Source organism: Anomaloglossus baeobatrachus, chromosome 1 (assembly GCF_048569485.1).
Source record: "Anomaloglossus baeobatrachus isolate aAnoBae1 chromosome 1, aAnoBae1.hap1, whole genome shotgun sequence".
Classification (NCBI taxonomy): domain Eukaryota; kingdom Metazoa; phylum Chordata; class Amphibia; order Anura; family Aromobatidae; genus Anomaloglossus; species Anomaloglossus baeobatrachus.
Genome location: NC_134353.1, coordinates 865281769 through 865296174, shown reverse-complemented (window position 1 = coordinate 865296174; position 14406 = coordinate 865281769). Strand labels below are relative to the sequence as shown.

General features: G+C 43.2%; 1 protein-coding gene across 10 annotated transcripts in view; it reads left to right on the top strand.

Moving 5' to 3' along the window:
* Positions 1–14406, top strand: part of MAST4 (microtubule associated serine/threonine kinase family member 4) — a 775598-nt gene that overhangs the window by 665591 nt on the left and 95601 nt on the right. For all 10 annotated transcript variants that reach the window (XM_075325968.1, XM_075325950.1, XM_075325959.1 and 7 more), the window contains one exon: positions 3245–3330. In XM_075325968.1, coding sequence (XP_075182083.1) covers positions 3245–3330 — 86 coding nt within the window. The remainder of the gene's footprint in view (positions 1–3244; positions 3331–14406) is intronic.

Here is a 14406-nt window from a genome sequence, read left to right as displayed (position 1 = left end):
CCATAGGGTGTAATGGAATTCATCCAACTAGGGCCCGGCCACACATCAGAGGTCTACACATCAGTGGACAGAAACCAATGAGGATTAGACAGGAATAGTAAATCAAGATTAGGTATACCTGGAGTGCTGTGATGGGAAGAGGTCCACTGGGCACACAGACTGACCTACGCACGTTTCGGCTATGCCTTCGTCAATCGTGGTTTTTGTCTCTGTTTAGATCTCTGGAGGTGAGAATAGGCTGTTTTTATTTTACAATGGGGAATATAGTAATTGAAGAAGGGACTGTCTGAGTAGTGGACATTATTTATATTGCTTGTATAGCCCCATTATATTCACATCACTTTACAGACATCATCATCACTGTCCCCATTGGGGCTCACAATCAAAAGTTCCTATTAGTATGTCTTTGTGTGGGTTTCCTTCGCGTTCTCCGGTCTCCTCCCACACTTCAAACACAGAAAGAACATCCAAACTTCTTGCCTATGTTGTCCTTGGTGGGATTCGAACACAGGACCTCAGCGCTGCAAAGCAACAGTGCTAACATTTTTTTTGTGTGATGTGCCCACACACCAGGTATCAGGTATTTGTGAAGAGTAAAGGAAAATAATACATAGTTTTCCAAATATTTTGAAAATATAAATCTGAAAACTTTGACATGCCATTCAAACACATAAATATGCTTGGATCTAAACCAGTGTTTTCCAAACTCCCATCCTCATTGCTCCCCACAGTTCATGTTTTCAGGCTTTCCTTAGTATTGCACAGGTGAGAGAACTTGTGGTAATTTCTGATGCCTTGATAATAATTCCATAATCCAAACAATACTAAGGAAATCCTGAAAACACAATCTGTTGGGGGCCATGAGTTTGTGAAACAGTGATCAAAACCATTCCATTGTAGTTGTAGGGGTCGTTGTCTTGCTGGAAGGTGAACCTATGCCCATATCTCAAGTCTTTTGTAGCCTCTAGCAGGTTTTTCTCCAGGATTATCCTGTATTTAGCGCTATTCAGCTTATTAACTGAACAGCTTACCTGTCCCTGATGAAGAAAAGCCTCCCCGCAGCATGATGCTGCTAACACCATGATTGACAGTTGGGATGGTGTTTCATCAGGTTGATGTGCAGTGTTAATTTTCCACTATTCATATCCTTTTGCATTTAACTCCAAAGTTTTTACTTTGACTTCTTCTGACCAGAGCACCTTCTTCCTCATACTAGTCATGTCCTCTACATGTGGCATATAGCACTAATATTTGTCCTGTGGACAAATTCCCCCACCTGAGCTGTGGATCCCTGCAGCTCCTCCAGAGTAACCATAGGGCTCTTGCCCCCTTCTCTAATAAGTGCTCCCCCCTTGCTTGTAATGTCAGCTTAGGTAGACAGCCATGTCTTTGAAGCTTTGCAATTATGCCAGAATCCTTCCATTTTTGCATGATTTATTGAACAGTGCTGCGTGTAACCTAACCCTGCTTTTTCTCTTCTTCACAATTTTATCCCTGAGCTGTCTGATGTCCTCCTTGCTTTCCATGATGTGGTTTGATCCCTAATGTTCTCAAACAAACCTCTGAGGCCTTCACAGAACAGCTGTAGTTATACTGAAAGTAAATTATACTCAGGTGGACTCAGTTTACTAATTAAGTGGCTTCTGGAGGCAATTGCATGTCAAAGTTTTCAGATCTATATTTTAAAAATATTTAGAAAACCATGTATCATTTTCCTTTACTCTTCATCAATACTTGCTACCTTGTGAGGGCACATCACAAAAATAAAAAAATAACGCTAGCACTGTTTGCAGCGCTGAGGTGCTGGATTCGAATCTGCAAGGAGTTTGTATGTTCTCCCCATGTTTGTGTAGGTTTCCTCTGGGTTCTCCAGTTTCCTCCCACACTCCAAAAACATACTGAACTTAGAGCAATTTAGATTGTGATCCCCAAAGGGGGTATTTAGTCTTGAACCGTGCAACCCCCCCCCCCCCAAAAAAAATAAATTCTATATACAGTGGAACCTAGGTTTACGAGTAACTTGGTGTGCGAGTATTTCGATATACGAGCAAAGCTTGCTGTAAATTTGTAACTCAGTTTACGAGCAAGCTTTGCTGTACGAGCAAATTCACCGCACACACTTCCGGTTCTGTACTTTCACCGCGTTCTGACTCGTTCTTGCAGTCCGCACAAACACACACACACATATATTATGCTCACCTTACCCTCTGTTCCATCGGCGGCTTCCTGGTTCTTGTAGTCCGCAGGTATGTGTATCTGGTAACCATCGCGACGATGGAGGAGCTTCCACTGTGAGCGCTTCTCAAAGGCAGCGCAATGACCAATCAGAGTCAAGCGGCTCCTGCCTTTGAGGTCAGTGCGCTGGCCAATCAGAGGCAAGCGGCACCTCCTTATGACGTCTGTTGCTGACATGCTGATTGGGAAGCTCCGGCATCGGTTGCGATGGTTACTGGATACACCTACCTGCGGACTACAAGAACCAGGAGACCGCCGAGGGAACGGATGGAGGCTAAGGTGAGCATAGTGTGTGTGTGTGTGTGTGTGTGTGTGTGTGTGTGTGTGTATGTGTGGAATGGCACAATAGGGGACCAGGATGGGACATTGCACAAGTTGTGGAACGAATTGTCTGAGTTTCAATTATTTCCTATGGGAAAATTTGCTTTGCTAAACGAGTAACTTGGTTTACAAGCACACTCCCAGAACGGATTGTTCTCGTAAACCAAGGTTCCACTGTATATATTTTTTATACCTTTCAAGTCTAAATGTGCAATATTTTACAACCTGATGAAAGGTTCCTTTGACGTTTCACTCAAAAAATTCTAAACAAGTAAGAAAAATTAAAATCTTTGAATTTGTAATTGTTCGTTAAACATTTAAACAAATTTGGTGCATAAAAATCCTTACCCTGCAACTGCATCTTCTCTGCAAATGATGAATTAGACCCTTTTTGTCTAGAGGTTACCATATAGCGAATTTCACGGTATTTTTTGTAATTGTAAAAATTGATCCCTTTTTGAGTAATCTCTTCTCAAAACTGAATGTACTTGTTGTTCTTAGTCTTTAATCTATAAGTTGGATACAACCACTCAGATTCTGTTCAGAAATACAATTTGTGGAGAGTGCCACTTGTATGGCATTCATTCCACGTAAGCTGAACTGTTGAGGTTGTGGTAGTCAAAGTTAAAGAAAATTGTCTGTTTAGTTTACTTTTATATTTCTTCTTCTAATTTCTTGTTCTCTTTAGAGCTCAAATCGATCATTGAAAATGAGAAGAAAGCCTTGCGAGAGTGACTTTGAAACAATGAAACTAATCAGCAATGGAGCTTATGGGTGAGATTTATGTTGCCTGAAGATAAGCTTGCATAGTTTCTTAAGGCTTGTACATTATTGAGTTTACATGGCTCTTACATTGTTGCTTCTTGATGATGGTTTTGTTGTTTCGCTCCTTCATTTACTGTTGGATGTTTTTGACAATTAACTTCAAACATCTTTACAATAACTACATGGAACAGACTGCTTTCTGGTGCTTGATCTGTTGACTTGTATTAAAAAAAAAAAAGTTTGATATATTTGCAGGCATATAGGTTTTTTTTTTATTTAACTCATTATTGTGGTAGGCCATGATTAGGCTCTCTGCCAAGCCATGACATACCTCGTAGAGTAGGCAAAATTGTGTGGGTAACCAACACACAAACTGTGATCAGTGTGCTGGACAGGGAGAAGAACCAGTATGGGACAGTACAACTGATCTGTTTCGGGTTCACTGACATCATGTTGTACCCCGCCAGTTCTGTTTTTTGCCTGAGCTTGATCAGCAATGGAAAAGTTTTGGATGTTCCACATCAATAGCTTAAATTGAACCAGTCAGGTGCAATATGCACCCAGAACCACAACCAGTTCTGGGTCCAGGTCCATATTGCTAATCCCTGCCTAACTGTCCCTGTATCTAGTAGCATACATAGAGATCTTTAGAAAAAGTATTTGTAAAGATCCTTTATGATTATGCTAATGAGGCCAGGGATTAGTCACAAGGGTGTTATTTCCCCCAACTAGTCTGCCCTCTTAACTTGTTATTCAATGCCCATTGCCCAGCGTCATCAGTGGTGATAGGCGTACCTGTGTCCATTGTCACTGCTACAGAACACCAGGTTTAGGGTCAATGCACATGATCAAAAGTCACCACACCACACTATGAAGCGAGGTGTACGCATCCCAGCTTCTGAGAGGTCTGGTGCACATGACCGGAAGTGCCGGGACTTCTGATCATGCGCACTGGCTGTAAGCACGGCGATCTGTAACTGTGACAACGGACACAAATATGCACGTCTTTCCAATGACAATGGGCATTGAATAGCATGTTTCCATGCCCCTGTGGTGGCGTGCTAACATGCTATGGGGGCACACTAGTTGTTGGGAAAAAACGCCCTTGCGACTAGCCCCTGAGCTCATTAGCATATCATAAAGGATCTTTAGAAATAATTCTTATAAAAATCTCTTTCTGCTAGTGTATACAGGGACGGTTTGGCAGGGATTAGCGATATGCACAAAGAACTGCTCGTGGCTCTGGGTGCATATTCTACCTGACAGGTTCCCTTTAAGAGAGAAAAATGTCTCTATTGCTCCGAGATGAACAGAATATCACAGCTAATTGAGATGGGATAAAAAATGTTTATGTACACAAAACTATGGGATCATTTCCAATTCAGCTTGGTAGAAAACTGCAGTACTGGTCATAGTGTATATCATTCCTATATCTTTAACACTACATTTTGCAAGGCATCAGAATAATGAGGATCGTAATCGGATACAGTGAGGAACATCTTTGTTTTTGTTTTGACTCCTCTTTTTAGATGCAGTGATAGGGGTTTAGAATATTAATGATGAGCATCCCGATTGCCAAGAACATTGATGTTTCCATATGATCGTTCTAGTCATTGTATCTGTGCTATGTAATATTTAATTTACAGGATATTTGATGTGCAGAAACATCAAGCGTTATCCAGGTTTCCCTGGTAGGGATGTCATAGCCTGATGTTACTCACCTACAGTAGACTAGTTATTTTTTCCCTGACTATTCTTGGTTAGAAATCAATTTCAGTAAACTTTGACCAATTTTTAATGCGTTTTGGAGAAAGAAAAAGGGAGTGATAGAGTATTGATCCCTTAATAACCAAGCCTCATTATCCAAATCTGGCCATTATCAATTTATGTGGTAATACATCTGGAATGCTTCAACATATCCCAGTGATTCTCAGGCTGTTTTTCCGTCACGCACTGTAATTCATGTTAGTGGTAAATTTTGGTCGCTATGATTTGTTTATGAAAATATTGAAAATTTTGCAAACAAAATTTAAAATTTGAGTTTTCAAAATGGAACGTTCTATTTCCTTAAACTAGATGCCCTTAAGAACAAAATAGTTAATATGTAACATTTGGTACACGTTTACTTTATATCAGCACCATTTTTTGAAACATAATTTTTTTTTGTTAGGAAGTTAGAAGGGTTAAACGTTAATCAGCAATTTCTCATTTTTCCAACAAAATTTACAAAACCATTTTTTTAAGGGACCACATCAAATTTGAAGTGACTTTGAGAGGCCCAGTTGACAAAAAATACCCAAAACTGACTTCATTCTAAAAATTGCACCCCTCACACTGCTCAAAACCACATCCAAGAAGTTTAGTAACCCTTTAAATGCTTCACAGGAACTAAAGCAATGCGGAAGGAAAAAATTAATATTTTTACTTTTTCCCACAATAATGTTGCTTTATCCCCAAATGTTTCATTTTTACAAGGGTAACAGGAAAAAGTGAATTTAAATTTGTTGTGCAATTTCTCCTGAGTACACAGATACCCTTTATGTGGTAGAAAACTGTCTAGATGCACAGTATTGCTTGGAAGAGAAGGAGCGCCATTTTACTTTTGGAGTGCAAAATTGGCTGGAATAAATAGCTCATTAGCAGTCCCCATGTCACTTTTGCAGAGCCCTAGATATACCTAAACATTGGAACTCCCCCACAAGTGACCCCATTGTTTTAAACTAGACCCTTCAAGGAATTTATCTAGAGGTATAGTATCATAGTTTTTTAAGGTTGAAGGGAGACTCTAAAGGCCACTTTACACACTGCGATATCGGTACCGATATCGCCAGTGTGCGTACCCGCCCCCATCGGTTGTGCGACACAGGCAAATCGCTGCCCGTGTTGCACAACATCGCCCGGACCCGTCACACGGACTTACCTTCCCTGCGACGTCGCTGTGACTGGCGAACCGCCTCCTTTTTAAAGGGGCGGTTCATTCAGCGTCACAGCGATGTCACAGCAGCGTCACTGAACCGCCGCCCAATAGAAAAGGAGGGGCGGAGATGAGCGGGACGTAACAACCCGCCACCTCCTTCCTTCCGCATTGTGGCCGGGACGCAGGTAAGGTGAGGTTCCTCGTTCCTGCAGTGTCACACGGAGCGATGTGTTCTGCCGCAGGAACGAGGAACAACTTAGTTACTGCTGCAGTGACGATATTTGAGCCTGGACCCCCATGTCACCGATGAGCGATTTTGCATGCTTTTGCGACAATTCAAAATCGCTCATAGGTGTCACACGCAACGGCATTGCTAAAGCGAGCGGATGTGCGTCACAAATTCCGTGACCCCAACGAGTTCACTTGAGCGATGTCGTAGCGTGTAAAGCCCGCTTAAGTCCATCTAGTTCAACCCGTAGCCTAACATGTTGATCCAGAGGAAGGCAAAAAAAAAAACAATGTGGCAAACCAGCTCCAATGGGGAAAAAAATTCCTTCCTGACTCCAGGTGTAGTGAGCACTTTAATCCTACAGGTGCTTCACAGAATATTATAATGTTGAGCCATGAAAATTGCAAAATTGTTTCTACAATAGATAGCAGACGCCATGTTGCTTTTGCAGAGCCCCTGGTGTGCCTAAACAGCGGAAACGCCCCACAAGTATCCCCATTTTGGAAAGTATACCTCATGAGGAATTGATCTAGAAGTGTGCTGAGCATACTGAATCTGGAGCTGCTTTACAGAATTTTAAAACATTGGACTGTAAAAATAAAAAATTAGGTTTTTTTTCCCCCCAATTTTTTTTATTTTTGCAAAGGTAAGGGAAAATGGACCACATCATTTCTTGGTCAATTTTTCCTGAAGGATACCTTATATGCGGTCAGAATCTCTTGTTTGGGAACATGGGAGGGCTCAGAATGGAAGGAGTGCTATTTGATTTTTTTTGAGTGCGAAATTGCCTGGAATAGATTATGGATGCCATGTCGTATTTTCAGAACTGTCGAGATTTCAAAACAGCAGAAACCCACCAAAATGACACCAGTTTGGAAAACTACACCCCTAAAGGAATTTCTCTAGGGGGTGTGGTGAGCATCTTGAACCCATTGGTGCTTCATAGAATTTTATAATATTGGGCCATGAAAATATTAAGTTTTTTTCAACGAAAATTATGCTGAAGGCACACAATTTTAATTTTTACAAGGGTAACGAGAAATTGGGCCACAAAATTTGTTACACATATGGAAATATCCAATATGTGATCGTAAACTAATTTTCAGGTACAGTGCAAAGCTCAGAAAGGAAGGAGCGTCATATAGAAGTGCTGATTTGGCTGGAATGGTATCCGGGTGTCATGTCACATTGGCAGAGCCCCTGAGGTGCCAGAATAGCACAATTCCCCAAAAGTGACCTCTAGTGATGGGGGAGCACTAAAATGCTCGGGTGCTCGGTACTGGAGTCGTGCAGGTCAGAAACTCTGAAAGGGCTTAACTTCATTAACGAGTATAATGGAAGTCAATGATTGGGCAATTAGGCTCTCTGCCCCCATATAGCCAGCCATAAGCAGAGCAAGTTGTTTTTAACTTTTGATACACTATATAAAAAACGTTGTTTCAACCCCAGTGAGAGCGAGCGTGACAGTACCCCATATGTGACTGTACAGTACCATTTGGTAACATGGCGAGACGTTTTGAGTGCAGAGTTTCTAAAATACTTTATGAAAACTCCATATATAGAGCCCCTAAGGGCCAAAACCACCGAACTCCCATTTAAGTGACTCTAATTTGGAAATTACACCCCTTTGGGAATTAATCTGCAAGTGTAGTGAAGATTTTGACTCCATTGATCTGTTCTAGAAATGAGCAGCAACGGATGTTGCAGATTGAATGTGGAAGTATGCCAATGTAGTGCCCAGTACATTGTAGTGCCCAGCTTGTGCTTCTGAAAATCTGCACCCCATACCTTAAGCATGCTCTCCTCGCTACAGAAATGCCATACATGTGGATGCTAACTGTGGTTTAGGCACACTGTGGGGCTCAGAATGGAGTGGGGCATTTGGATTTTGGAGTGCAGATTTCGATAGCTTTCTTTTGGATGGCGAGGTGCTGTAGCGCTTTTCCAGAGCCTTTGTACTACCAGTAAAGTGGAAGCCCCTTATATTTCTGTTAACACATGACGGACCAGAATGGTTACTTGTTTCTTGTTGGTTGAAAAAAAGATTTTTTGTGGCATTTTAGGATTCAGAACATCTGTGTTCTATGCTGAGCTGTAACTTCGAGGTTTCCATCTAAATCTACAAAATACAGGATTCAGATGAAACCCCAACGGATCCATTCTCTGAGGCAGAAAAGGTTACCTTGGACTCTCTGTGGCTTTTGTTCAGCTGTATTCTGCTTTTAATATGTACACAAAACAGGTGGTCAACTGCACTTTTATGCACACCTAAAATGACGAGTACTGCCAGTTCATCGGACATAGAGAGTCCAAAGTGACTCCATCTGCCTCATTATAGGGAAACTACAGTCAGGGGTTCTGTCTGAATCACGTATTTCAGAGATTTACACAGAAACAATGATATAAGGGCTCCGTGTAGAGCGCAGGATAAATGTGAGCCAAGCCTTACTTCAATCTTTGGGAGGCAGAATGAATAAATCAATAGCAGGTCAAGAATTTGTTTTATTTATTTATTTTTTTACTTTGTTCACCGTGCTTTATTCTTTGAGTTGGTGTGGTTGCAGCAATACCAGATTTATATAGTATGTTATTAAATAATGTTATTTAATCAATGATCTGATTATTTTTTCTTTTTGTATTATTGCCCTTTGGCACTATATGGTACATTTTATTTGTTTTATTTGCTTATAGCACCATATTCCACAGCGCTTTACAGACAATATCATCACTGTCCCCATTGGGGCTCACAATCTAAATTCCTTATCAGTATGTCTTTGAAGTGTGGTAGGAAGCCGGTGAACATATAAACTCCCTGCAGGGTTGTCCTTGGTAGGATTTTACCTCAGCGCTGCAAAGCAACAGTGCTAACTACTAAGTCACCGTGTTGCCCATTAGAAGAACAGTAAAAGATATGACTGTACACAGGGCACCATACAGCCTATGCTAGACCCAATAATTTGTTTGCAATGTTCACATCAAGTTACCTCTAGGTGTGGCTCCTACAGTATATCATCTGTCTTCCGCTTTTTCTGCTTGGGTGAGTCACTGTACGTTTGGAATTAGTGATTGATTGTATGCATCATTGGTAAGGTAAGTGATGAGTCAGGGTTGTATCATGACAAATGTAATCAGAGTACAAGTCCACTCTAGAGCAGAAAGGCAGGTTTATAAACCCATGTATTATAGCTAATTTACTGTACCTACAGCTTAAATATTTCAGAAAGCGCCTTACATTTTTAGGTATAGCCTACTTTAAGAGTATCATGGTAGTTGAAATGAAAAAGTGGGATATGGACTCCTAGAACCGACGATTACGAAGGTTGGCTTTGGCCCTTCGGTTCTGGCTCGTCTGTGTATTTAGATACTGGGCAAAAAAAACAAAATTAAACTTGTTTAAATATATATAAATATATACTCTGTACTACAGGATGGGAGAAGAACCTGGGGATTCTGGTTACAAGTAAGCTGAGCAGCAGCACTCAATGTCAGGCAGCAGCTGCAAAAGCAAACAAGACTTTAGTGTGTATAAAAAGAAATAAAATCCTGTGATCCCCATGTATTATTATCACTTGTAAGGCCACATCTAGATCCAGTTTTGGGTTCCATATTTTAAAAAGGATATTCAGAAGTTAGTCAGTTCAAAGGAGGCAACTAGATCATTACATGGGATGGAAGGGCTCTCATGTGATGAGAGGTGAGAAAAGTTGGGCTTGTTAAGCTTAGAAAAAAAGACCCCTCAAAGGTGGTTACATGTTTGATCAATATAAAAAAACACACTATTAACCTGCAGATATGAGGTTAATTTGCAGGTTAATAGTGTTCTGAAGCTGCCCGGGCGCAGACTGCTGGGAGAAAAAAACTTAACTTTCCTGGCAGCCTCATGCTTTCAGTCATAGAGTTGTGGCTTCACACCACACCCGGCCCTGTAACCACACTCTGGCCCTGACTGACAGTTGACTCTGTATTGGATCAGTGCAGAGTAAGCTGTCAGTCAGAGCTTGGGGTATGGTTACAGTCTCCACTCGCTATGTATTCAGTTCTCCATAGCTTATAGGAAAGTTCTTATGTCATTTAAAAAGAAAGGCTCTAGGTACAATCCCCCGGAAACTGGTTGATACTCTAGCCATCCAAACAACAAATTAAATTCTATAAATGATGGCTACCAGTGAAATCCTTTTACAAGGACTCTGACACCAGGTATTTGCTATGTAATTTGAGAGCAGGATGATGTAGGGACTGACACCCTCATTATAGCAATGTGTCAATTGCTAGTCTTTATGATGTCATTTTGATACAATCACTGTTTTGTCTGCTGCATATATAGCAGTGCTGTGAATGCTAAGCCCTGTATAACCCCGCCCACATGACTGATTGGCAGCTTTCTGTCTACACTGTACATTGATACAAAGATGGCGCAGGGATACACAGAGACTAAAGCCCACTTTACACGTTGCAATTAGTTGTACAATCGCATTTGCGATGTGACACGCTCAGGTTGCATACGGGATCTTATGCGATTGCACGTTGGTCGTTCATTTGCTGTCACACGAGCGTTAGTAGTCTATGTTAAATTGGTCAATTTTGTGTGCGATCCTTTAGATCATGTGTTCTGTGACGTATGCATTGGGCACCTTTTTTTTTTTTTTATTTATTGACTTGCCAAGCGTGTGTAATGTGTAGGGATGCGTTTTTACTATGTCATCTGCCATTCAGCTCTGCTACATGGCCGCTAACAGCAGACACAGACAGCCATGTAGCAGAGCTGAATGGCAGATGACAGCAGACACAGACAGAGCCGCACTGTCAGAATGAACTCGGGTGAACCTCACCCGACTTCATTGTGATGCTGCGGCTCTGTCTGTGTCGCTCCCTGATTAGCGGTCACCTGTGAAGGACTCACCGGTGACCGCTAAACTCCTAAGTTACTGAAGTTAGCAGCCCTCTCTCATACTCACCGATCCCCGGCGCTGCACGGCGTTCACACTGCTCCGGCGGCTTTTACTGTTTTGAAAAAGCCGGCCGCCCATTAAACAATTTCGTATTCCCTGCTTTCCCCGCCCACCGGCGCCTATGATTGGTTACAGTGAGACACGCCCCCACGCTGAGTGACAGGTGTCACACTGCACCCAATCACAGCCGCCGGTGGGCGTGTCTATACTGTGTAGTGAAATAAATAATTAAATAATTTAAAAAAACGGCGTGCGGTCCCCCCCAATTTTAAAACCAGCCAGATAAAGCCATACGGCTGAAGGCTGGTATTCTCAGGATGGGGAGCTCCACGTTATGTGGAGCCCCCCAGCCTAACAATATCAGCCAACAGCCGCCCAGAATTGCCGCATACATTATATGCGACAGTTCTGGGACTGTACCCGGCTCTTCCCGATTTGCCCTGGTGCGTTGGCAAATCGGGGTAATAAGGAGTTATTGGCAGCCCATAGCTGCCAATAAGTCCTAGATTAATCATGTCAGGCGTCTATGAGACACCCTCCATGATTAATCTGTAAGTGACAGTAAATAAACACACACACCCGAAAAAATCCTTTATTAGAAATAAAAAACACAAACATATACCCTGGTTCACCACTTTAATCAGCCCCAAAAAGCCCTCCATGTCCGGCGTAATCCAGGATGCTCCAGCGTCGCTTCCAGCGCTGCTGCATGGAGGTGACCGGAGCTGCAGCAGACACAGCCACTCCGGTCACCTCCACGCAGGTAATGAAGACAGCCGCGCGATCAGCTGCTGTCACTGAGGTTACCCGCTGTTACTGGATCCAGCGGTGGCCGCGGGTAACCTCAGTGACAGCTCAGCTGATCGCGCTACTCACCTCAGTTGCTGCGTGGAGGTAATAGGAGCGGCGGTGAGTAGCGCGATCAGCTGAGCTGTCACTGAGGTTACCCGCGGCCACCGCTGGATCTAGTGACAGCGGGTAACCTCAGTGACAGCAGCTGATCGCGCGGCTGTCTTCATTACCTGCGTGGAGGTGACCGGAGCGGCTGTGTCTGCTGCAACTCCGGTCACCTCCATGGGCGGGGAAAGCAGGGAATACGAGATTGTTTAATGGGCGGCCGGCTTTTTCAAAACAGTAAAAGCCGCCGGAGCAGTGTGAACGCCGTGCAGCGCCGGGGATCTGGGATTGGTGAGTATATGAGAGAGGGGGATAGACTGACATGGACAGAGAGTGAGGGACAGAGATAGTGACCGACTGACAGAGATTAGTGAATGACAGACATTGTGAGGCGCTTCAGAACACAGCTTTTCAGCTGCGCTCTGAAGCGGACCTTTTTTAAGCTGCGGTGCAGAGCGCACACCTGCGCACATAGCATCAGACACCGAAATCGTATGAGGGATGTCACACGTTACAATTGACTAGGTTCGTGCAACAAAACGCTCAATTCTAGAGAATGATACGATGTGTTTGCGATCAACGGTTTTGCGTTCAATCCTGATCGCACGTAGCTGTCACACGCAGATACCTCACAAACGATGCCGGATGTGCGTCACTTACAACTTGACCCCAACGACGGATTGTGAGATATATTGAAGCGTGTGTAGCGGGCTTAAAGGGTGCTTTACACGCTGCGACATCGCTAGCGATAGCACCCGCCCCCGTCGTACGTGCGACATTTGGTGATCGCTGCTGTAGCGAACATTATCGCTACAGCAGCGTCACACGCACATACCTTTTCAGCGACGTCGCTGTGACCGCCAAACAATCCCTCCTTCAAGGGGGGAGGTGTGTTTGCCAATAGCAGACGAGGGACGGAGATGAGCGGCCGGAACATGCCGCCCACCTCCTTCCTTCCTCATTGCCGGTGGAGGCAGGTAAAGAGATGTTCGTCGTTCCTGCGGTGTCACATATAGCGATGTGTGCTGCCGCAGGAACGACGAACAACCAGCGGCATGCACCACCAACGATATTATGAAAAGGAGCGACGTGTCAACGATCAACAATTTTTGATGTATTTGCGATCGTTGATTGTCGCTCCTTGGTGTCACACGCTGTGCTGTCGCTAACTGCGCCGGATGTGCGTCACTAACGACGTGACCCCGACGATATATCGTTAGCGATGTTGCAGCGTGTAAAGCACCCTTTAGTCCTAGTTCGGTAGGGGTACTCTTCTGCTGATAAATCACTGATTTTATTGAACCAGCAACACACAGCCTAGTAAGTGACAGATTGCTGGAATGAAGCTTTCAGCCCCTACATCATGCTGTTTTCAGATTACATAGTAAAAAACTGCCGACAGGTTCCCTTTAAGCTAGGAGCATATTCTAACAGAACATAGTAAAGGAAAGGAAAAATAAAGAATCAAAACCCATTGCAGTGTGTGGTGGCTTCTGCCAGGAATGGGATGCGGTATTGCAGAAAGTCCTGGTGGCAATGTTTCATTCACTTTCCTTCCAAAGGTCATTGTTGATTTTGAAACCTAACTCCATAGAACACAGTGTCCAGGTGCTAAATACAGAAAAAGCATGTAAACCCTCGCTGTGCCACGTATTGTTCTGTTCTGATGGCAATAAATAAGGCATTGTGTCACTGATATTCTGTGCAGTGGAAAAGGAGCTTTGAAGCCTCTACAGCCTGCATGGAAAAAACAAACACATTGCTCACAATTAAAAAATGCAGACAGAGCTGCCAGTGTAATTTAGTTAGAAACCACAAGTGGAACAGATCCTGTGGGGCTCAGAAGGTGCAGATCATCTGTAAAACTTCTGGGGCTCCGTTACAATTGATTTTTGATTTGCGTATATAAATTGCATACTTAATGGTTGCTGCTCTGTCACGAAAGCGAAGGCCGCCGTCACCAACAGTGTACGGTTCACCTCCAATTATTAAATTAGTTTATGCAATCACACATCCTATCTCTTTAGTCTTCATACACCGGCTCTCACCCTGCCGAAGAAGCAATGTCGTTAGCAGTTTCCTCTGCAGGAGTC